This window comes from Clupea harengus, chromosome 2, assembly GCF_900700415.2.
Source record: "Clupea harengus chromosome 2, Ch_v2.0.2, whole genome shotgun sequence".
Lineage (NCBI taxonomy): Eukaryota > Metazoa > Chordata > Actinopteri > Clupeiformes > Clupeidae > Clupea > Clupea harengus.
The window spans coordinates 13,357,111-13,381,541 of NC_045153.1; the positions used below are offsets into that span (position 1 = coordinate 13,357,111).

General features: G+C 42.7%; 3 protein-coding genes across 3 annotated transcripts; all 3 read left to right on the plus strand.

The window, feature by feature from the left end:
• The first annotated feature begins 6 nt into the window (after positions 1-6).
• Positions 7-13,925, plus strand: cryl1 (crystallin, lambda 1). Its single transcript, XM_012842319.3, has 8 exons — positions 7-151; positions 825-932; positions 2,686-2,812; positions 5,896-6,057; positions 6,990-7,184; positions 11,507-11,615; positions 13,079-13,185; positions 13,438-13,925. Exons 1-8 carry the CDS (start codon positions 108-110, stop codon positions 13,534-13,536), a joined length of 951 nt encoding a protein of 316 aa, XP_012697773.1. The 5' UTR covers positions 7-107; the 3' UTR covers positions 13,537-13,925.
• Positions 13,926-14,379: 454 nt separating this feature from the next.
• Positions 14,380-17,808, plus strand: gjb8 (gap junction protein beta 8). Its single transcript, XM_012842299.3, has 2 exons — positions 14,380-14,591; positions 15,446-17,808. Exon 2 carries the CDS (start codon positions 15,470-15,472, stop codon positions 16,271-16,273), a length of 804 nt encoding a protein of 267 aa, XP_012697753.1. The 5' UTR covers positions 14,380-14,591; positions 15,446-15,469; the 3' UTR covers positions 16,274-17,808.
• Positions 17,809-21,080: 3,272 nt separating this feature from the next.
• gja3 (gap junction protein, alpha 3) lies at positions 21,081-24,076 on the plus strand. Its single transcript, XM_012842347.3, has one exon. It carries the CDS (start codon positions 21,107-21,109, stop codon positions 22,463-22,465), a length of 1,359 nt encoding a protein of 452 aa, XP_012697801.1. The 5' UTR covers positions 21,081-21,106; the 3' UTR covers positions 22,466-24,076.
• Positions 24,077-24,431: the final 355 nt, after the last annotated feature.

Genomic DNA, 24,431 nt, shown 5'->3' on the forward strand with positions numbered 1-24,431 from the left:
ACGCCCCGCCCACTGTTCATGTGATTAGCTGGTAGCCTGATGTTTATGCAAGGCTATGTACTGTTTCTGAATTCAGTCATTTCATTTGAGACAACCACTGCCTGAAAATGAGTAATCCAAAGGGAATTAAAACAATCACGATCGTTGGAAGGTGAGTGGTGCATGTCATAATAATTGGGAGCTTGTGTAGTCAAGTATCTAAGTTAGCTAGATTTTGTTGTCTACAATTTGAACTTCGAACTCAGTCCTTCGTTTACAGCCAAGCAAGTCCAAATACATTTATGTCACTCTGCTATGAATGAATAGTTTTACACTTTGGTTTAATTGATTGTTCGACTGAATCGATGTACACTAAGTTATAAATCAGCTGACTGAACAACAGAATGTTCTTGCGTGGGATTTGCTATCTGATGGAATGGGGACACTTTTCTGCAGCTCAGCATTCTACACACGCAGCCGCAGTTGTGAATATAAAAGATTTCAGTTCACACTCACGTCACGTTGTCTAAGAATATTTTATTTTATTTTTTTGTTTTGTTTTGTTTTGTTTTTCGTGTCCTGTCAATGGCGCTTATTTTCCAAAAAGGAAATTGAATTTTTCGGATTTGTGTTACTGGGGCATAATTTCCTCCTGTGACAGTAGTCAGAGCAAATATTCTATGCTTGACTAAGATGTTTTCCGCAAATCTAGGTGCGTTTTTAAACATATTTGAAGAGCATGGTGAAAACATTCTTAGTTTCATTTGTTTTTGCTTTAGAATAGAGTGATTGCTTTTCTGGTTGAATCTAATTGTGTAGTCCGTTCTGTACACCATCTTTTCCAGTGGGCTAATTGGACGGTCCTGGGCCATGGTGTTCCTCAGTGGGGGCTACAAGGTGCATATCTACGACAACCAGCCTGGTCAGGCAGCCAAGGCCATCACAGAGATCAGGTCAGTGCAAAATAAGCAACATATTAACTGGTCCTCTGAATTTTAGCACTGACAGCATGCAGACACCCTGTGGCCAGGCGTAGGCCTGCTTTGTCATGGATTAAAAATTTACTTCAGATAACTACTACTAATGGGAAACTATTATCACTGGGAACTGACTAACGGAGTTATAATGGGTTTTAAAGGTCCAGGCCGTGATTCTGGTAAAATGTTGTTGATATTTTAACTCAACAGCCAAACAAATTGCACCTTGCCCTTCCAAGCTTCAAACGCAATGTGTTGTTTGTCTGGAACTGTTAATGGCTCAGTCTGAGCCACTATGTTTGATTCCATTTACAGAGCCGAACTGTGTACACGTTTTTTGAGCACACACACTGAACCAACAGCTGGTGAAGTGTGAAGTTCTATTCACTGAATTTGACAAAAAGTGCTGTGGATTAGAATCGTGAACTGCTGTAATTCTGACAACTTTATTTTTGTTAGTAAATGATCTGAAATGACAATGCTATGATGAAATAAAACCTCTTTGAATGGGCTTTGCTGAAACTAACAGTCCATTTTTGCTTATCATGTCACATTAACCCTAAATGAAAAAGAAATAGAGCATGAATGTTTCTATGGAGATAGTTCTGGCTCTGGGCAGGTCCAGCTCGTGTGGCCTAGAATGGTAGTTGGTAGAATGGAACGGCAAACAATGTATTTATGATGCTGACAAACTGTGTTATACGGGGGAATCACAGTTATTCACTTTATTTGTTGATCCACTCTGCTTGAGCAGTAAACTCAAACAGATTACAACTGATTTTTCACATCTGCTTCTGCCTTTTCATTCCAGCCCAGGGGTGGGGTGGGCTCCCCTCAAACCTTTGTGTAAGAAGCGTGGTCAGACTCATGAGATGCCTACAGAAATCTGCCTCTTAGCGTAAATGACTTGTAGAGTTAATGATCTTGATCAGGCTTCTTGTTAATGAAGGTTTGTTGCAAATTCACTACGTATGTGTGCAAGGAGGTGAGAGGTTGATATGGGGCCACTAACCACTCAAATAGGAGAAATGTATGTTCACTTAGGAATTGAATGTGTAGGTTTGGTTCAACCCCTCTGAACAGACCTCAAGGGGAATCCTAATTTCCCTATATACTCCCATTAACCAGCAGGTGGCAAGTATGAGAGTGAGAGCGTTTTCCTTGTCCCAGTGTAATATCCCTTGGCTGCCAGTAGGGGGAGTGCTACAGTAGCCAAATATGCAAAGCAAATCCATCAATTAACATTCCAGTTTTCATAAGTCGGGTCTGTTTTTGTGGTCTTAAGGTATATATTTAGATGGCCATCGTTTTATTTATATTTAGTTTAAAGTGAATTTTGACTCCCAAATTGCGTTGTGCCACCGAAGAGCGGAGAAGGTGGGACAGGTAGTACAACATATGCAAACCAGCCAGACGACAAAATGTTTTTCCTTTATCGCCTGACATTGTCTGCTTTGCTATTCATAAGCAGCTCAGTCTTGTGAAAGTTCCAGTGTTTCCCACCCCACCCACAGCCTTTTAGACTTTTAGAAGAATGTGCTTTAGCTCTTACTTCAGTTTTTTTTCAGTTCAGAGAATAGGGGCATGTGCTCCTTGATTTGTGACATATGAGATGCATGTTTGTATGTGTATGCATGTATGTGTGTTTTGTCAAGTGTGCTGAGTTAGTGTTTGTGTACGTGTAAATAATGTGTACATGCGTTTTTTCGTGTTCCTGTGTTGTGTGCAGGAAGCAGATGGAGGAGCTGCATCAAGCCCAAATGCTGAGGGGCAGCCTGGGTGCGGCAGAGCAGCTGGCACTGCTCAGCAGCCACGATGACCTGCAGCAGGCACTAGAGGGCGCCTTCTTCGTCCAGGTACATCGCCCCAACAATCTCGCCTTCTGTCAGCGACAGTCTGCTGTCCTAGGTCAACCGGTTGTCTTTCCTCAAGAGAACTATTTGAAACGGTTTGTTCGTAGACAGAACTATTTGTTTTCTTTGCAACAAAAACCTTCTGCCTTTTGTGTCACTGAGAGCTGTTAATTAACATTTTAGTTTGACATTACCATTTTTCTGAGTCGCATTTGCCTTAGGGCTCCCAAAACACATGAAAACACTTGCGTATATCATTACATTAAATACATTTGTTGAATCAGCAGTTTACTTGAAACTTGAGATGAGCTTCTCATTTTTATATTTTGTACATTATCGGAAGGTTCCTACATAACAACCTATGTTAGGCAGCTGCTTTATGTAAGAAAGATCCCCTGTATGTTTCTTGTTATGAGCGTCATATTTTGACTAACCAGTCAGGTGTCCTTCCACCACCCCGAGTCGTTCTGAGTGCATGTCTAGAGTGTATGTCTAGAGCAGGGGTCTTCAACCTTTTTCAGCCCAAGGACCCCTTGGCTGAGCGAGACACTGAGCAGGGACCCCCACCCCCGCCGCCCCAAATTTGGGCCTGATATTCATATAATTTATTTGGAACTAAGTGTCAGTCACACACACACACTCCCCTACACATGCTTGAACAGAATTACAAATCATCTGTGACACACAACTCGTTTCAATTTATTCTGTTTATTATTGACATTTTTTCTCTGTATTCAATTAGGGAGGGACAAAGAATTGAGTAGCTTGAGAAGCTTAAGTATGGATGAAATATCTCATACCTAACCTAGTGAGAGATCTAACGTTTGAGAATTCATCATTCATGTCTTTGGCAACAACATTCTCCCTATGAAGCATGCAGTGCGTCATACATGGCTTTTGCACCGTCTGTGCACATCGCAACACATTTTGGCCAGGGTATATCAATGTTCACGGAAAAAATTGTCGATCACTTTGAAAATCTCTGAACTTTTTTTACCTCCAGGCAGCTGCTTACAGAATAGAAATTCCTCCTGCATCTCATTGTGGTCGACAAATCACAAAAAAGCTAAAAGCTGAGCGTCGTTTGACACATCGGTGGATTCATCTAATTGTAGTGCAAAATAATCTGCCTTCGGGAGTTTTGCGACTAGTAGTGCCCTCACATCAGCTGCCAATTCATCAATAGGGCGGGCATTGGGATGCTTTTCAGTTTTTTTACGTACTCATCCTTCCCAAACATTGTTTTGCACATATCACTAGCTGTTGGCAATATTAAACTTTCCACAAATATGTATGGCTGTTTGGTCTGAGCGACACGTAATGCAACTTGATAAGAGGCTTTTAAAGCTAGCTCGCACACTTTGGCTGATTGTCTCATCAAGGTCTCAAAAGATTTTAAACGGGAAATATTAAATGTTTTTTTCTTTCAAGTGAGCATGGCTTGTCTTTGAGTGTCGTTGCAGCTTTGATGGTTTCATAGTTTCGTTTGATAGCACGGAAGAGCAAACGACGCACACTGCTAATTCTTCATTATCGGTCTCTTTGTAGGTTATGGCAGGTAACGTCTTTTGGCACCAGATAGCTAAATGTAGCTAAAAGTGCATATGTTGCCATTATGATCAAATGATCGCGTGAAGACTCATGGGTAGCCTATGTATTATTTTTAAGGAATAGAAAGCATTTTTTTTACGTTCTGTTTATGTTTATGTAGTCTTTTGGACGTTTTACATTTTTGGAAGAGGGAAAAAATGCTTCAGATGAAATCATTTGGCGGACCCCCTGCAGTACCTCTGCGGACCCCCTGGGGGTCGCGGACCCCCGGTTGAAGACCTCTGGTCTAGAGTAAACATTCCGAAGGAATAACATCCTGGTTTCCTTTTCTTTTCCTGGGGATGTACCCCCAGCCTGCCAATGCAAGGGTCATGGTGAGGCTGGTATGGACCATTACGCATGGAATTAATCATTACAGTGTATCGAACCGCTGTGCGTATAATCAATGCGACGACCAGAGTATGTGTTGGGGGAGAGAGAAAAGAAAGCTGTGATGTCACACATGTTCTCTGTTTGTATTCTCTGTATTAGTGAAAGGTGTGTCAGCCATGTCACCTTTACCTGTACAGCCTTGGGGTACCGTTCCATGTTTTTCCCCATTGTTCTCCACCTGTCATCAGCTACTTGAGTACAGGTGTGATTAATTACAGGTGTCTAAGCATAAGCTACTTGAGTACAGGTGTGATTTAATTGCAGGTGTCTAAGCATCAGATGGGAGCGGAGCGGATGTCATGTCAAATGTTCTTTTTTCTTTTTCATCGTGCTAAATGACCTATGTGTCCCTTCTTTCTCCTGCAGCCCAGGCAGCTATGCATAGCTAACCTGACTAGACAGTCTTAACAGCCCCATAACAGTGACGTTTCTTAGTTCTCCTGAGAATCAAGTTTGAAGTATGAGGAATACTGGTATTACTGGTTTAAATGCATCTCATCCAGCTGGTTTTTGGTCATTCAGGTGTATTCATTCCAATTGAGCAAATAGATGCCTATTTATTTGTTTTGCTACAGTACTTAGTCAGACAGAATGGGTCACGACTCAGAAATCAGAAGTCATGCCTACTAGACAATTGTTGGTGGTGTCCAAATCAAGATCAAACATTATAGTGTTTTCCACTGTGGTGTGGAGATGAGAAACCTGTGGTCTATGACAGCACTGTGCAGAGTTAAAACAGGACCTCACCTGACTTTACCACAGAGTGAAACAGGACACAAAAGTATTTTATATATATACGTATATATATATATCACATCATATTAATGAGAATATATCATGTGCAAGGTTTTTTATGAGGTTCTTGAATGAATTATTGAAGTGTGCACTATTTATCAATCTGGTATACCAAAACAACTCAATATTTAAGCTGTAGTGATTGTTATCCACTTTATTCAAATACAGATGTCAGTCAGTATACATTTACGAAATAAGGCCTTTGGTTCTGTAATGCAGCTTAAGGCAATGCTAATTGTTAGTGCCCCTATATCATTTGATAAAATTGTATGTCTGTGTATGTATGTATGTGTTTGTGCCACTAACAGGAGTCCATCTTTGAGGAGCTGGAGCCAAAGCAGAAAGTGTTCCAGGCAGTTGAGTCTCATGTCGGAGAGGACGTGGTCCTTAGCAGCTCCACCTCCTGCCTGATGCCCAGTACCGTGTTCTCCGGAGTCCAGAACCGATCTCGCTGCATCGTATCACATCCGGTCAGTAAAGCCCTCGATTCGACAAATCTCAGTCTTGTGTTCTTTATGTGCCTTCATGTACACTATGGAATCACATAGTTGCGTGCAGTACGTAAACAGAGGTATAGGGAGTGTTTAAATCACGCATTGAATCTCAATGCGAATGAGACGCTGGTGTGCATTTCTATTGGCTTTGAGGCTAGCAAGTCATCATGGGTATCTGAGCCGTGCGGGATTCCCACTGTCACTCCAAAAAGGGCAGTGTCTGACACATTACACATAGGTATGCATCATCCCCACCTTGTTTCTGGACTTTCACAGAACTGTGTACAGATTCAGATTAGGAGGAAGAATTGGAAAAAAAGAGCCCCACTATTAAAACCTGGCTGGACTTTGTCCTTCACGCCTCATATTTTGAACTGCCGAAAATTCCAGTCTTATCACCTGAGCTAGTAAGAGAAACTCAGTCAGTATAGAGTCAGGTGGGTCCACCACCTTCCTTTAACCTTGGTGCTGTGAATGTTTAATCGCTCACAGACTCGCCTTAGACAGACTATCCCACAGAGAGAGAGAGGACAGAAGAGGGACAGCTCATCACTGCTGATAGAGGAGAGCCCTGATACCAACTCTGATAACACACTTAGTTCCCTGCAGCAAGTTTACTGGATACATCTGGTTGTGGAACAGAAGTCTAAGTCAGAGCCACAGATGCAAATTTGTATTCAACCATGTCATCATTCACACCCACTGTACTGGCCACCCCTCTCTCACACGCCAAGACTCTCAAATTATTTATTATTGCTGCTTGGCATTTATTTGATCTCTGCTGTTCGTGCCTGTTCGTTTACAGACTTTAGTTCCGTTCATTGGCCAGGCGTGCCTCACAATGCACACCCTGGGTGTGGGATTTATTATGAGAGAGTAATAGAGCGTGTCATCCTGTGCCCCCGCAGGTGAACCCGCCCTACTACGTGCGTCTGGTGGAGCTGGTTCCTCACCCGGACACGGTGCCCGCCGTGATGGAGCTGGCCTACACCCTCATGACGGAGGTGGGCCAGGCTCCCGTCAGGCTCAGGAAGGAGGTGGACGGCTTTGCTCTGAACCGCGTGCAGTACGCCATCATCGCAGAGTCCTGGAGGCTGGTCAAGGTGGGTCTGATCAGTGGGGTTAATGTGTCTCCACGGGGAAATACTGTATGTGTCAGACACACACACACACACACACACATACACACCCATGCACATTCATGTCATTCTTTGACAATACCCTCCATTGCCGAGTGACATGTCCTTCCATTGTAGGAGTCCTCCTATCACAACACACTCTTATAGACCACAATATGTACATAGATAAACCGAAATTGTATCTGAGGGGTCTCTGACATTTTGTTGGGTCGCACAACGGGTAAGCGCCCTTATCACTCAGCCACAGTTGGCCCAGAATGGCATTAATGGCAGCAATCTTCAGCTTATGCCAATCTTTGCCCTCATCCCTATTGCAAAGACAGAGAGACAGAGAAAACAAAGAGAGACAGAGAGACCGAGACAGAGAGATCTGGTGTACAGTAAACCCTCTGTCTTTGTTGGGACTCCCAATTACTGTATCCCTTCATGGTGATTGAGACTACCGAATATCTTTTCACCGTGTAACTTTTCTACTCCCCCCCCCACTCCCCCCTCGCACAAGATTAGCACTGAAGACTTCCTTCACAGCTCACACTGAACGTTTTGTCCTCCGCCTGTACAGTGTACCTGAGTTACAGTGTATCGGATACGCTGCACACACAGAGTGGTCAGATACGCTCCACACACAGAGCGGTGATCCATTCTTCCTGCCCAGCCCCTAGTGGCGTCTGCGCTTACACAGACAAAGAGGCAAGTCAGGAGAGTTGCTGTTGTCATGGCAGCATGCTCTGAACCAGAAATGGGGACTTCTGCAAGGTAGCGAAAAACAAAGTGACAGGCAGGTATGCTCCTGGTAATAAACACATTTTCTTTCATATGTTCGTTTTCCAAATGACAAATGACATTCGCTCTAACAGTTCTGACCAGCATAATTGCACCATGGGGGGGGGGCTCTCTACTTATTCTGCTGTTTTGCAGGAGCGCGTTCCTGACTTCACGCATTGTCATTCAGTGGTTAGTGAGAATGAGCCTCTGTTTCCCTAGTATAACCAATGGTCTGATAGGAGGGTGTGTGACCTTAATGGTGACCTGATGGTGTGTGTGTGTGGGAGAGAAGGTGGGGACCAGGGGGGGCAATAACACTCTGCCACTCTGGGGCAATAAATGGATGATGTAGCACCTCCCAAGGCCATCCCAAGGCCTAACTTAACAAAGAAATGTGTCCATGTACACAAACACACACAGAGACTTTTGTGTTTTTCCGCATGGCCCTGGCCATTCAAAGCGTACAGGGGCCTTTCGGGTGACTAGGAGGTGACCAACATGAGACCAACATGTGACCCCAGAGGGTACAGTCAGGGAAGTCAGTCAGGGAAGATTAGTTCATTTTCAGCGACCTGCTGACTTGCTTCTTCACAACATATTGAATCAGATATGTGTTTCTTTTAATACAACCACCATGCTCAGAACTCTATATCCTTTATCTGAACACGAAGCAAGTCCATAGCCTGGAGGAGGTGCTTGTTTCTTTTTGCATCAGCTGGTTCTGCTGAGCTGTAAGATGAGTCTGCAGAAAGAGAGATGCTTTTCTTACTCATTCATTTCAACTTATCATGCAGTCCCTGTCATTCACATTGAAGGCGGTTGTCATGACGTGCAGTGTTTTGGAACTTTCCAACTTTTTTTTATTTAATCATCTCCATTGTAGAATTCACATTCCTATGCTGGGATTGACATAACTGCTGGTGGCTGCAGTGAGGTAAATAATTATAGAGCAGAGGAGGGACCTATTCATGTGTACTGAGTTTTTCTTTATAACTACTGTCTCCATGTAACCTCCCTGAACCCTCACCTATTAGGTGTGACAGAGGAGAGGATTCATCCAGATTCATCCTGTCCAAACCACCGCGCCCCCCCCCAATACACACACACGCACGCACGCACACGTATGCACGCTTTACATTTTTCACCTCAGGTGGCAATCAACTTTGAGTGAAGGAATGACCTCAGACCACACCAGATCAGAACAGCCCAGAGGGTCGAGTCTGCCACCTTCACAGTCATAACTCTTGTGTGTGTGCATGTGTGTGAGAGAGTTAACTCTCTCGTGCAGATGGCCTACAGCAGTCTCTTAAGTAAGATGTGATGATGCGATCTATTATTACATGCATGTTATTAGACATGTGACTGAAGATGTTTGGGTGTTATCTCTGAGACTAAATCTTGTTGAAGAACTAATGTCTGTGTCTGTGACATGGCTTCTCTCTGCTCAACAAAAACGCCAGCCTAGCTAGTTGAGAGTCAGTTGACTGTTAGATCAGCTGATCGGGTTTTAGGTCAGCTGATTGATGTATATATATATTCTAAGGATGCATGTTATGTAGGTGGGAATTCGTCAAGAGTGGACAGATTTAATCATAAATTGCAGCTGACCTCGATACTTGTTGACAGTCACAAAGAATGTTTTCTTTCAGCTGACAGAGCATTTTTTGTTTATTGCGGCAGGAAACAATGTTGTTATCAGGTGACCGCAAACCCTCAACTACGAAAAAAAAGGTTAGATGCAAATTCACAGATAAAAAGGAGGCTGTGACACTTCCTATGATCCTTCATTAAGAAAGCAAAATCGCGCCGTCCTGCCCTGGCATTGAGATGTACGTAGATGTCTCAGTTTTCATTTGTGTCAGATAGAAACTGTAGTCCGATGTCTTGATAGTAGCTGTGTTATCTCACTGTGTCATGTAAATGTTTTTAGAGATACTGGATGGATCACTATTATCTGTTTACCTTGTGTGGTTACTCTATTTCGGCAGTTAGCGTGTTGGCGTTAGGGACCATGCTTGTGGTCACCCACACAATGTAGACCCTGGGAACTTATTGGTTACCTTTTTCCACAGACAACTTTGGCTCTGAAGTTCCATCAGCCAAAAGGGAATTTCACGTTTAATTATTAAGAATTTCGTAAATCTTCATGATAATATTGAGCAGTAGTATTTCAGTTAATGTTATATCTGTGGTAAAGCATCCTTTTTTTTCTGGTCAAAACATCAAAAAGGGCAAAACATAATCATGTGCCTGTGACCGACATTTGGAGAAGCCTTAAGAAAGACCTACAGGGCAAATACAACCCCATAGATCATTTTGTCAATAAACTGGCTGAACTCATAGCCTAGCTATTTACGAGAGGGTACAACAAGGATCCATTCATTATTTATAAACATCCATGAGTTTTACAAGGTTACACACACACACACACATTTGACTTTTCACCAAGTTGAAGAAAATGCACAGGCACATTAGAAGCTGAGATGTAGGTGAAGAATGTTGTCTAACCTGGTGTTTGGTGATGCCCTCACATTTTCCTCTGATGTGCAAAGCCTCCCCACTTAACAGCACACTGAGACATTAAAGGAGGTCCGCTAGGGCCAACCACATAACCCTTCAGGGGAAGCTTGACATCTACAGTGTGTTCACAAACAGGTAATAGTAGGTTGCCCAAAAGACCCATGTTCGTATCTTGAACAAAAATTCTCGAGTCACATATTGACTCCCAAGGCATTTTAAAGTGAACAGAGCTATTTACGGTGAATACAATAGATTTGAACTGTTTATCTGTTTAATCTTTTTTTTTTAATCTGAACAAACAACTGTCAGTCATTCTGTAAAGACCTTGTCACTGTCACTGAATCAAACACACACACGCACACAGGCAACCCCTCAACCATGCCTACACACACAAGTATGGTCCAGGATGGAGCTTTGAGAGGGAGCCAGCAGTGGAAAGTGGATCACCTGAGAAAGCAGACTGTTGTCCCTGGTCATTACTGCGGAGGAAAGGCCTCTTTTCACGACTCTCCCTCTGCCCCAGCCTGGCTGCCGTCTCGCAACAGTGAGATAACGGACTCGTTGTTGCCCAAAAAAAAAAAAAGAACAAAGACCACCCTGTCCCCCTCCGCCACTCCCCATCCTAAACACTCTTTCCTCCTCTCTCTGCTCCCCTCTGTGTTCGAGCTTTGATTTCACCCGGTCCGGCCAGCGGGTATCCGTAACCTCAGGTAATCGGAGTGGCAGGTAGACCCTGTCCTGGCACAGTGGCCTGCCCCCCCCCCTCCAGAGTGCCTTCCCATTATCCTACTGATGCAGAATCAGATGATTAGCGAAACCCAATATGGTGGGAGATGCTTTAGCGGCGTGCTAATGGGATGAAAAGGGACGGGGTTGGGCCCTAAGTAATGGACAAATGGACAGGAAGAGGTTTGGTTCTTGAGTCAGGGCCATGATTATGGAGGGTATATGCAGAAGGAAGATGTTTTCATGTTTTCTGCCTGTGTCTGATTAATTTCCAGGATGGAATCATCTCAGTGGAGGACATAGACCTGGTGATGACCGAAGGACTGGGCATGCGTTACGCCTTCATCGGTCCGATTGAGACTATGCACCTCAATGCACCACAAGGCATGTCAAGAGTCCTCCATTTTAAACATACCAACAGTTCTGTGGGTACAAGATCTTGGAGACTACTCACTCCACTCTTTACTCTGTGTTAACATAAAAAGTTTAATAGTTTTGGTATTTGCTATTATTATTATTAGTACTAGTAGTAGTAGTAGTACTATTTATTTATTGGGCCAGTATTTTTTATTGGTTGTTTTATAATGCTCTGTTTCCTAGAGTCTTTTTTTTATGCATTATATGTTATATTTCAAGAAAACTATAACCATAGCCAACAAAAATACTAAACTATTCCGTCACATTTAGACCATGTGCCTCACATGTCCTGTGCATAGGCAGCTGTGCGTGACGGAGCTAACAGGCATGTGTGAGAGGGTAAACAAGCCGTTATTATCAGAGGATGTGCTACGTATATATATATATATATATATATATATATGTGTTTTGTGTGGGTTTGGGGGGGGGGGGACCTCACAGACATGGTGAATATCAGAAGATGGTGTGAAATCTGGAGAATGACCATGGGCCTGCGAATTTGTCCGGCCACGTGAGGGAGGCCGTGCCTCTTGAGGGCACAGATGAATGGATGGCCTCACGTTGACACGCTGGTTCCAAGGATAATGCCAAATGTTTCAGAGGGTTCCAAGCATTGCCATTTTGCAGCTTGCGTTCTTGTTTTTGGAACACTTAACAAAATGTTTTTTTTTTTTTTGTGTTAAGCAAACCACTTATTTTGCCCTGGAATGTCAGGAGAGAGGGAGGCTTCAGAGTGTACAGGCCATGACCATTTGGTAGATAAAAACTCTCATGTCATGCTTGGAGACTTTCCCCTTCGGCACGAACAAGCATCCTTTTAAACTCAACCATTGGAAGAGGCTGCACCCGGCAGCCGGCACTCATTCCATGTGTTGGACAAAAAAAGAAAAACAATAATGAAACAAACCTGTCCACTGTCCACGTTAGGAATGCACAATGAGCTTTTTTGTTTCCGTAATGTTGATCGGCTCCTGACATTTTTGAGAGCATGTCACGACTTGGCTAGGCATACCTGAATGCTCCGTGTTAAGTAAATCTTCCCTCTTCTGTTTCATAACTTAATTAACACAGTAACCACTGTTAAGAACATAAGAGTGGATTTTAAGTAAGGTGGCAGGGTGGACATGACACACGCCCTCTGCAATCTGTAAACAGATATACTTTACGTAAAATGACCCTTATGACACAGACCCATCTAATCCAGCCTCTATAACTGATACAAAATAACAAACAAATACGTTTCCCCCCCCAATCCCTTATTGGCATTTGTATTCAATATTTGTGTCTTAATGGGATATTTGGCTCGTGGATGTCAAGGAAAAACAATGCTTTTCAAGTGTAAACTTTTATACTAGTTAGAATAGTTACAATGTGGAACCAAATTATTTAAAAACACAAAAACAATGGGTGTAATTCTCTCGTCTCTGTAGGTCTAGAGGACTATCTCGAGCGCTATCGCGTGGGCATGAAAAGAGTGCTGTCATCCTTTGGGCCTATACCTGAGTTCGCTGGGGAGGAAGCCGCGCTGGTCAACAAAGTATGTGTGGATGTGCATAATTTCATTTAGTGTTTGTCAGGTTTTTCCTCACAGTCTGAAAGTGTCGGGTAGACAGCAACCTTAATAGCCCACATTGTACACAAGGATGTATTCAGATCATTTGTATAGACTACTTGTAAATATGGATAGAAGTACTAATAACGTATAAGTGATAACTTACAAGTACTACATTGAAGTTCAGATGAAAATCTCCTGAAAGACACCGTTCCTTTGTGTGCTGCTCCTCCACAGGAGATCTGTGAACTCATCCCCGCTGACCAGGAACACCTCTCAGCCAGGAGAGAGAGGAGGGACAAACTCCTGATGGCCCTTGCCAAGCTGAAGAAATGAGTGAACGCTGCACCCCTGATGACCTCCAGGGGCAGGGGGAGCACTGGGGGGGCGGAGGGAGGCGGAGGGAGGGTGCAGGGCTCGGAACAGAATTCCGCTGGAGCCCTCCTGGTCAACCCGACTGTGGACCAGAATGCAGGGTGCTCTGCCCTCTCAGTGATATCAACACTAGCCTTCAGGGAAGCCTGCCAAAAGTGCTCTTTGGCAAAGAGATCTAACCACAAAATGAAATCTGAGTCAATTGCAAGTACATGGCCAAGCACTGAAATGAATTGGATAGTTTTAATGAAGTGATTACAGTGGATCGTTATGTTCTTAGTATTAATTCATTGTTACACTGACTTTCATGAAAATGTATGAATAGATTTAAATAAATAATCATGGCCTTATCTTGGTCAGTCTGTTGTGATTTTTAAGCAGAGTAAAGCAATTTCTTTCAATCCATTTCAAACACCAAGTTGGTTCAGTTGGGTTTCATCTGTACAATCACAATCGCAATATATTTGTTGCATATACTATTATATATTATAACCTCAAGTCTTGATTACACTTTCTTTGGCACAGAAGTTCAATGCATTTCACACATATAGTTGTTTTCATTTAATTTAATTTGTGTCATGTTTAATACATGATATATGAATATAATTATTTGAATAATAATGTTAAATAACAAAATCTATTTAACTCGTCCAAATAAGCTACTGAAACTTCGATATCAGAGAACTGATCAGCGACACCCACCAAAGAAATACATTATTTAACTTCTGTAATGCTGAAGGAACAATTTTCCACAATATTCTTGGAAGTATTTCGCATTGGAATTGTTTGGCCGAAACTTCCACCGGATGTGACTCCGTAGTTGTGCTGAGGAGTGGGGACTCCACCCCTCATGCTCATCCTCAAGACAAAAATCAGGTGCACACCGTGAACGGAGTTCAGACGCCGTCTTGTCACGCAAGTTCCCACTAATACAGCGGGTTTAAACCATCATTTGTGGGGCAAAAACATCACCGTTTTTGCCGATGGAGGCCTTTTAATATCTTTCTGACTGCAAGGTAAGTTTTTGAGTATCTTCAGATTTATAAGTAGGCAAGCTATTTAAAAACAAGCACTTTCGCAGATTGCTTATGAACTCTGACTCAACTCTATTCAACTCTACCTAACCGATTGTGAAATAGCCTGTCTTAATTCCATCGTCTGGTATCTATGGCTTTTGACTATAAAGTGGTCCACATTACTGTTTAGTTTTAATCGCACAAAAGTTGGATTGATTCAATTCTCCATTATCGCAAGTGTTAGTGATTAGGCTACGATGGGAACACTTCAGATGAAGCCTGTAAGAATCTATTCAAAAGCTAACTAACTTGTTAACTTCACTGCCAACAACATGAACTTTTGAACTATTTATCTCAACAAGATCAGTTAGTTTGCAACACTATCTTTGACATGTTTAAACTTTATATTATGTTTGGTAAATTAGATTTAGAATGTTATATTAATTTAATTTAGTGTAATGATTTGATAATTGGTCAGGTAAATTGGGCATTGTTTCTGTGTTTGTGTTTGTTAACATAGGGAGGCACACTCTTCCAAATATATTAAGTTAAACTGAACTGGAAGTGATTTGTGGAAGTGATGTATGACTGTTAATGCTAAATTTGTTACTGGGTTGAAGTTGTCTCTGGTGTTGATTTTTGAGTCATAGAGAGCAGTGATGCCACCAAAAAAGCTATTTTAATTACTGACTTTGTTCTGGCAAAATACTGAATATATATATATATATATATATATATATATATATATATATATATATATATATGTTATCTATTTATCTATCTACTGTGTATATATATATATATATATCTACTGTGTATATATATATATATATAACATGGCTCTCTGTGTGCAGGTGGCCTGAAGAAAATTAACCAATATGAGCTGGGGGGCGTTGTATGCCCAGCTGGGCGGCGTGAACAAGCACTCCACCAGCCTTGGCAAGATATGGCTGTCCGTCCTCTTCATCTTCCGCATCACCATCCTGGTGCTGGCCGCCGAGAGCGTCTGGGGAGACGAGCAGGCGGACTTCACCTGCAACACGCAGCAGCCCGGCTGCAAGAACGTGTGCTACGACCACTTCTTCCCCGTCTCGCACATACGCCTCTGGTGCCTGCAGCTGATCTTCGTGTCCACGCCGGCGCTGCTGGTGGCCATGCACGTAACCTACCGCAAGCGCGGCGTCAAGAAGGACCTCATGGCCGCGCGGGGAGACAAAGCCAACGAGGGCGACCTGGAGAGCCTGAAGAGGAGGAGGCTGCCCATCACTGGCCCCCTCTGGTGGACGTACACCAGCAGCTTGTTCTTCCGTCTGATCTTTGAGGCCGGCTTCATGTACGCCCTCTACTTTCTCTACGATGGCTTCCACATGCCCAGGCTGGTGAAGTGCGAGCAGTGGCCCTGTCCCAACAAGGTGGACTGCTTCATCTCGCGCCCCACGGAGAAGACCGTGTTCACCATCTTCATGGTGGGCTCCTCGTCCATCTGCATAGTGCTTAACGTGGCGGAGCTGGGCTATCTGATCGTCAAGGCCCTGATGAGGTGCTCGGCACGCATGGCACGGAAGAAGCACGCCTACACTCACCCAGAAAATGCATCCAAAGACAAGGCTTACTTGCAGAACAAAAAGAATGAGATGTTACTGTCATCCTCCACTGACTCCAGCACTGGCAAGGCGGTCTAAGCCCTAGCAACGTGACCTTTGCCCCTGAAGTATAGGCCACCAAGGATTACATGAAAGTATTCAGTATTTTAATATTTTGGAGGTTTTCTTTTTGTTGTTTTTGTAAATTTTATTTCCCATTCATATTTGAATTTACAAAGTGCCAGATTTGGGAAGGCCACATGAAAGTTTAATCAACTTTGTTACTTTTAGCTTCATCTTCTGTGTAGATGGAGTGCATGTATTTAGACAAGCAATGAATGTGGTTATGTGGTTTACATGAATGAAATGAAGGTAATTTGTATAATAAGCCACCCCACCCCCCTTACCCAAGTTACATGAGCCTACAAGCAGGCATGTGCAATGGACTTGCAGTGGCATCTAGTGGTAAATATCAGACATTATCATTTTACAACAGTTGAGTGTTCTTGTTAGAGAAGGTCCAATGCCAACTGACTTAAGACGTTGTCATAGAAAAACGAAGCTTCTTTCCATCATTTGATGTGTGTTGCATACTGAAATGCATAAATAGTCTGCCTTAGAGTTTGCCAGGAACATTTTAAAGATATACATCAGTTTCTTGGGCATGATGTGTTCTGTTAAGGTTTTAGTTGTTCAAGATATCCTTCAAAGACTTTGCCAGTTCTGTCATTTATTTGAGACTAATTCCAAAGAAGTATTTAGTTTCATTAATAAACTAAAATGTGGCATTAGTGCATGTGTTAAATGCAGTTCGTATGTGCCATAGCCTTAAAATAATGAAGACTGAGATCTCCATTCCAGCTTTTATTGCAGAAGATGGAAAACATTCCAAAATATAGACAAGTTATTACATCAGGTGAAGCTGGCCACATCTTAGTAATTCGAGTGAGTTCCATCAGTTTTAACAACTTAACATATCTAGTTTGCAGTCTTAAGGCGAGAGGTCAGAAATGTCAAAGACGTATCATCTGTGAGTTAAGGTATACCATGCTCAACCGTTTATTTTAGCGCTGGACTTGCTTTTCTGCACGCTACCATGTGTGTTTCCTTGAGCGCTTGTCACAACTCTGAATAGGCCATGGAAATGCATGACTGGAATTAACCCTGCACTATGCTACATACACAATGGAAATTATTCTCCCGCCACCCAAAGTCTTAATAGTGACACCTGTGGTGGGAACCGATGATTTGATCACGTAAGCTATCATTTATGTCTTCTGTTATTGCGAGCAATTGCTTGCTCGTTTTACAACCGTTTAGCCTACTCCAGTAGGAGGGACTTTTATTTCGTTTTATTCATTTTTCTTTAAATGATTATCCATTGTATCATCTGGAAAAAGGTAGGCCCACATTGGGTTTACACAAATACTGAGACTGTCATACATTTGTAGCGTAGCTTATAGAGAGAAACAATCAAATCCCATTACATTTTAAAATCAGAATGCATTGATGACTTATAAATGAAGGAGGCCAGGACGTTTTGTATGTATGACTGTTAGTTGCACTGCATTTTAATCTGCATTTCGCTCTGCCATAGAATCATGTCTACAATTAAAAGAGAAAGAAGAACTAAATGTTTACCTGTGTGTCTGTGATTGATCTCCTTGACTGCATTAGGGGCTGTCCATTTGTTTGGGAAGATCTCGCTTTGCTCTCCCCTTGTCCAACCGGGAGAGCGCTGTGTGTTTCTAGTCTGTATGTATATGTATACACTCTCAGAAGTTGAACTCTAGCCTTCATTATTCAACTTGTTTACAGTAACCTCTAATATTAAACCTAGTATTTTCCAATATTTTGCCAGAGGGAACCTACTGTCTAACTACATCAATCAGCCTTGCCACTTCAAGCACACAATTGGCCTATTGGCTATCATCACTACCCACGCATGTAGGCTACACTTGAAACAGTTCTGTTTAAAAAAGAAAAAAAAAGTTAAATAGTTCACTTTATAAACAGTGAAATTATTTCTGAGAACATAAAGTTGATATATTTGAGAGTCAGTGGATATTTGAAGCTTGGATTGGCAGGGGCGTGGCGTGCGCTTGTTCAGGTTGATGACTTTGAATTCACTCATGCATGGCAACACAATGTGACAGTCGCGATGGCTGGGACCGGGAGGCAGCTGCGTTTCGCGAAACCCAATCTCCACGTTGAATTCGCGATGAAAAAATAACTTTTCTTGCGCAAGTTTGGCCTCGAATCCACGGGCGAAGAAGTTTGTGCATGAATAAGTTGGCTGGCTGCTTTCAAAAGTTTGGTAAGCTGGCAGAGCTGCCAGGATTTGGGAACAGGGGAGAGGGGAGGGCTCCAGCTACCTTGGGAACTCTGTATACTATCCAGCGCACTCAAAATATGGCACCAGTGGCGGCCGGATATTTCTTTCAATAGATAACTTTGGCAACTGCAGTTTAAGGTATGATTAAGATAGGTGCATTCTTTTTCTCACATTACATCATGGACAGCGGAAGGCGACGCTGTCGTCACAGCTTCTTAATAGGCCTGCAACTTTTCAAAATTGCTTTAAGTTATGGAAAAAATGTTATGGACCCCTCAGCTATAATGGTCATTTAACAAAAGGTTTCTCACAAAGGCTGTTTGCCTCAATGGTACAAATGGACTCAAAAGAAATCTGGCACCTTCCGTATATTGTTAGAGTTACACATTCACTGTCATTACATATCAATTTCCAAACTTAAATATACAACTGACAAGTACGATGTACTAGGCCGAGATCAGATTTAATTCCGTCATGTTAACCAGCTGTCACCAAGACATAAAAGAACACGTAAAACTGTAGTTTCACAATACAATAGGGTCCACCGACCAAACAATGACTGCATGTACACAAGGTACAACTCTACATTTCTTACAGTAGTTGTAGCTACTGTAGTTACAGAGTTGCCGTAACTGTAGCTCAATATCCGTTTTAGCATACAAAATATCATTAGTTAAACACATCCCAATCAAGAAAGTTTAAGGCGATTTAATCTACAAATTAGGTTTACTCAACCTCGGTTATTTTGGATCAGCATTTCAGATTCTGATGAGAGAAGCAATCGGTTTGTGGAGGAAGCAGAGTCAATTTATTAAATGTTAGCAAAGATTAGTTTTTGCTTCCGTATTATATTGCATTTTTTATTCATATGACTGAACGCACATCTTTGTAAAACAGATTTGTTGCACGTCATTTAAGAAACTGTAACTGTTCACATGAATCCTTTAAAGTATGCTACAAAACTGCCTTACAGCAAAAGTTCTCCAATTGTCCTTGTGTTAATCTGTAAAATGGGGCAAAATTAAAACCAATAAGTCATGAGAAAACGCATAAGGACAGCCAATATCAATAAATGCTTGTTTTTGTTTCAAAGCCATTTGCTGAACAGCAACCTCAAATATCTCTATTTAATACGAATGTGTATGCTCTATAAACTGTTTTAATTTGCTTCTTTTATTTTTCAGGTTTCTAACACATATTGAACCTTAGTCGATGGATTTATTACCAACAACACAAGAGCATTTTTGTAAGTTCATCTTCCCTGCCTTTGCATGTGGTTTGCTCTAAATGACTGTTATAGTGACAAGTTCACAGGCTGCTGCTTCTACCAAACTTGTTACACATTGAAACACAGAAGTCAGGAAAATGCTCATTTTCCTATTGATGGTTGCTCTGGTGACAGTCTTTGCCACAAGAATGAAAAATGAAAAATGTTTTTTTTCCCTTCCAAAACAAATTGATTAAATGGATATTTTAGCAATACTGGGTAAACAAGGGAATGCCATTATAATACAGAGGCGAAAATGATAACTAAAATAAGTTTTTCCTGGCATAGTTATTTCCATAAGGATAAAACCAACAGAATTGGAATTGATACACTCTGGTTATCAGTGCTTGCTATGTTTCAACATTTATAGTTGTGTGGGTAAGACAGGGAGCAGTTTTTGAATCCTGTATACAATTTAGATTTGAAGTGGTTCAACTGTATCCTGTACACTGTGCTGTCCACTCCATGCTCACGGCTGTTTTTGAACATTATAATGTTGATCTCAGCACATGCCGGCTGAGCAGTGGAGCGAGCAGGTGAGAGCGTGTGTGTGTGTGTGAGAGAGAGAAAGAGAGAGAGTGCAGAGAAAAAGTGTGTGTGCGTGTCTGTGTGTACAAGAGTGTGTATGTGCGTGTATGTGTATGACAGGAGAGCGAGAAAGAGTACGAGAGAGAGAAAGAGGGAGAGAGTTTGCTTACACGGTGCATGCCAGATTCATAGCAATCAGATGGATGGTTAAATAGGGGGTTTCACGAAATCCTTGAGCTTAGGTGAAAGTTTTTTACGTAACTTGGTCCATTTCGGGTGATTCACAATTGGCTGTAATTTGGGATCGACTTGTGATTTTTTTCCTGTCCAAAACTGTGTGTTCCTTTCAGCAGAAAAACACCTATTGTTAGTTCAAAACTAACCGACCGGACCTTTTTTTTTTTACACGTTGAAACTTTAAATGTTACCAGGGTTTGGCGTTGAAAGTATGTATGAGTTCTACAGACATATTTGTTAGCGTTGAGTGCTCTCTGTGACTGGCCACCGTTCTGTGTCCACTGCTCTCGCTCTCCGGGCCTGGTGTGTCTCCGCCACGAGGGATATTACCAAGGCTGAGCCTGAAATATGTTGCTTGCTGTGTCTAAGCGTATTCCTGTTTTGTGTTCACAGCTGTTGTTGTGTTTTGTGACAATTCCTGTCGTCCTCACATCCTTTTTTCCCCCCTTCCTCTCTCCTCTATTGTCTCCTTTTCCCTTTCCTTCTCCCCCCCCCCCCCCCCCCCCCCCCTCGCTGTGTTCACACTACAGACTGTACTTTCTCCCTAGGCTAGAAATCGTGAAGCATGGGTGACTGGAGTTTTCTGGGGCGGCTGTTGGAGAATGCGCAGGAACACTCAACGGTGATCGGCAAGGTCTGGCTGACTGTCCTCTTCATCTTTAGGATCCTGGTGCTGGGGGCCGCTGCTGAGGAGGTGTGGGGGGACGAGCAGTCGGACTTCACCTGCAACACGCAGCAGCCCGGTTGCGAGAACGTGTGCTACGACGAGGCCTTCCCCATCTCACACATCCGCTTCTGGGTGCTACAAATCATCTTCGTGTCCACGCCCACTCTCATATACCTGGGCCATGTACTGCACATTGTTCGTATGGAGGAGAAGCGGAAAGAGAAGGAGGAGGAACTGCGAAAGGCCACTAGACTCCAGGAGGAGAAAGAACTCCTTTACAGAAACGGAGGGGGAGGGGGGGCGAGAGGAGGGGGTGGCAGACCTGTGAAAAAGGAGAAGCCACCAATCAGAGACGAGCACGGGAAAATCCGTATTAGGGGTGCGCTGTTACGCACCTATGTGTTCAACATCATATTTAAAACCCTTTTTGAGGTGGGGTTTATTTTAGGTCAGTATTTCCTCTATGGCTTTCAGCTGACGCCCCTGTATAAGTGTGCGCGGTGGCCTTGCCCCAACATCGTGGACTGCTTCATCTCCAGACCCACAGAAAAGACCATCTTCATCATATTTATGCTTGTGGTGGCTTGCGTGTCTCTTTTGCTGAATTTGTTAGAGATTTATCACCTTGGATGGAAAAAAGTCAAGCAAGGCATGATTACGAATTACGACCACGAGTTACTACCACTCAGGGAGGGTGCTGGGCCCGAGCCTGTGAGCTCTGGTCCCAGGACTGCTCCTCCCACCCTTAGCTACCCGCCGACCTACACAGACGTGACGTCAGGCAACTCGGCCTTCTTGCAGCCTGCGGTGGCGCCACCCTCGGCCGACTTCGCTATGGATCCGCTCCACGAGGAGCTGCGCGAGCCCTCGCCTTTCTACATCAGCAACAACAACAACCACAGGCTGGCCGCTGAGCAGAACTGGGCCAACTTGGCCACCGAGCAGCAGACTCGGGAGATGAAGGCCACCTCCCCTTCCCCCTCCTCCTCCGCCTCCGCCTCCTCGTCCTCCTCCTCCTCCTCCTCCTCTTCTGCTGACCACGAGCGGCAGCCCAAAGAGGCGGCCCTGCCCACCACCAGCCCCAGCTCGAGCGGCGGCGGCAGCTTGAGTGACGGCAAGAGTGAGCCGGAAGAAGGCCACGTCACCACCATGGTGGAGATGCACGAGCCGCCCCTCACGTTCACAGACCCGCGCCGGCTCAGCAGAGCCAGCAAGACCAGCAGTGTTAGAGCCAGGCCCAACGACCTGGCAGTTTAGTCGCCCCAATTATAAAACAAAAACCCCCCGCCCCCGCCCCACTGCCCCCAGATTTTTTATATATAAACAAAATGCCAAAAAAATATTATTTAACAAGGAAAGAGGAAATGAGAGGCAGGTTGCTGGAACTAAAGAGATCTTGACAACAATTCCATATATCCTCTGGTGAGTTGTAGAGTAACTTGAATGAGTTTGGTGTCTCATGTGATGATTTTGTAAACACCGGTGAGTTTGTAATGAGGGTACTGACTGTGACTGTTAGACAGGTTGAACATATTACACAGGGTAACGGGATACATGTCTTGATGTCTACATCTAGTATTTTTTTTCCTTTTTTTTTTTTTAAAGAGAAAATTTCTCTAGTTGGGGTCATGTGATACATTCTGGAAATGTGAATTTCTGTGGTGTGCATGTCTTAATCAGGTTATTTAAATAATTTATTGAACACTGGATTGTCGTGACCTGGTGTAACTGGGACAAACTGTTATGTCTTGATGTTTGGTTAAGGAAATACAGAGGTTACACTAGTCATTAGACTGTGATATGAAAATTGTGGAGAGGAAATTATAATGTGATTGCAAAGGCATCGAGATCTACAATTGCTTACATGCTGCAGTATTGGGATTTGTCACTGTTCGTCTTTTTCTGTGCTGTTGATGCAGTCCCATAAACTGTATCAGTCCATATTTCATGGTACAAAATCAGAATCTGTAAACCTGGAATACACGTTTGATGTTTGCAGTGTATCAGAAAAAAATACAAATCTAATGAGAGAAACTAAATTCAGCAATGACATGCTTTTTTCTTTGGTAGTAACCATAACTCCAATTTGTTGACATGAATCTGAATCTCCAAGAATTAGCTTGAAAAAATTTTTTGTGATGCATTTCCTGTCCTAGCTATCTCTATCTACCCTGTATCATCTTCATCTGTGAACTGCCATTAACGTCATCATTACGTTCTAAGAACACAAACTGACCTATGAGACTAGGCTACAACTCACCACCGGCTTGCAGACAGTGCCACTGTCCAAGCGAACTCCCTTACAAACTAACAAAAAACAAAATAGGCTTAAAAAAAAACACTGGCTGCTGAATAAATGCTTTACCTGCACTTTTCATTGTCTAAAGAAAGGATATTTACTATGTTACAATGTTTGAGATGGTAATTGGTGTAATTTTTTGCCATTCAAATGCATAAAGTCCTGAGAGTGACGCTGACAATGAAAGCAGTAAGGCATGTATTTAAGCATGGACAGGTTTTGTGAACTCCTCTGCGACCCACACAGTGACCCATGCAGACCTCCAGTGTCTACTCTATGTCAAGGTCAAAAGTTTAAGTTAGGCTTGGAGACCACCCCACACTGTTTTTACATGTCAACTACACTAAGGTCACCTTTAGTACTGTCACAGTCGTGCCCACTGGGTACTGTGATTCCAGTTCCTGCCTCTGCATTTTGCTCTGCTGGTTAAAAGATTAATTTATCACAAAATAAAAACAAATAGAACAAGTACATCTACTTTCATGAATAATTACATCATCTTTTAATTTCTGTTGAGGAAATTTACAGTTGATGTATGACAGAACTATTAGTATAAACATCTTAACAAATCACTGGAACAGAACTTAAAGGTTCTTGAAAATTAGGCTGACAACTTTTTAACCCTAAGTTGATTTTGTCCTTTGGTTGAATATGACACCAAATCAAATTTGAAATTCAAACCAAAGTAAAAAAGCTATGAACACTTTGATTTAAATTGAGAAGATTCAGTTTTGAGTATATAACTGTTCACTGCTGTCAAACGAAAACAGTCACTTTTTAACTATGTATGGATGGGAGTATTTTCTCACATGTATCAGCTGTGCAACTTTAATTTACCATTTAATAGGTTTTATCCATATAACAGCTATAAAAACAGTATTTTGAAATTATTATTAAAATTGGTTTCCTGTAGTCAGTTTGTGG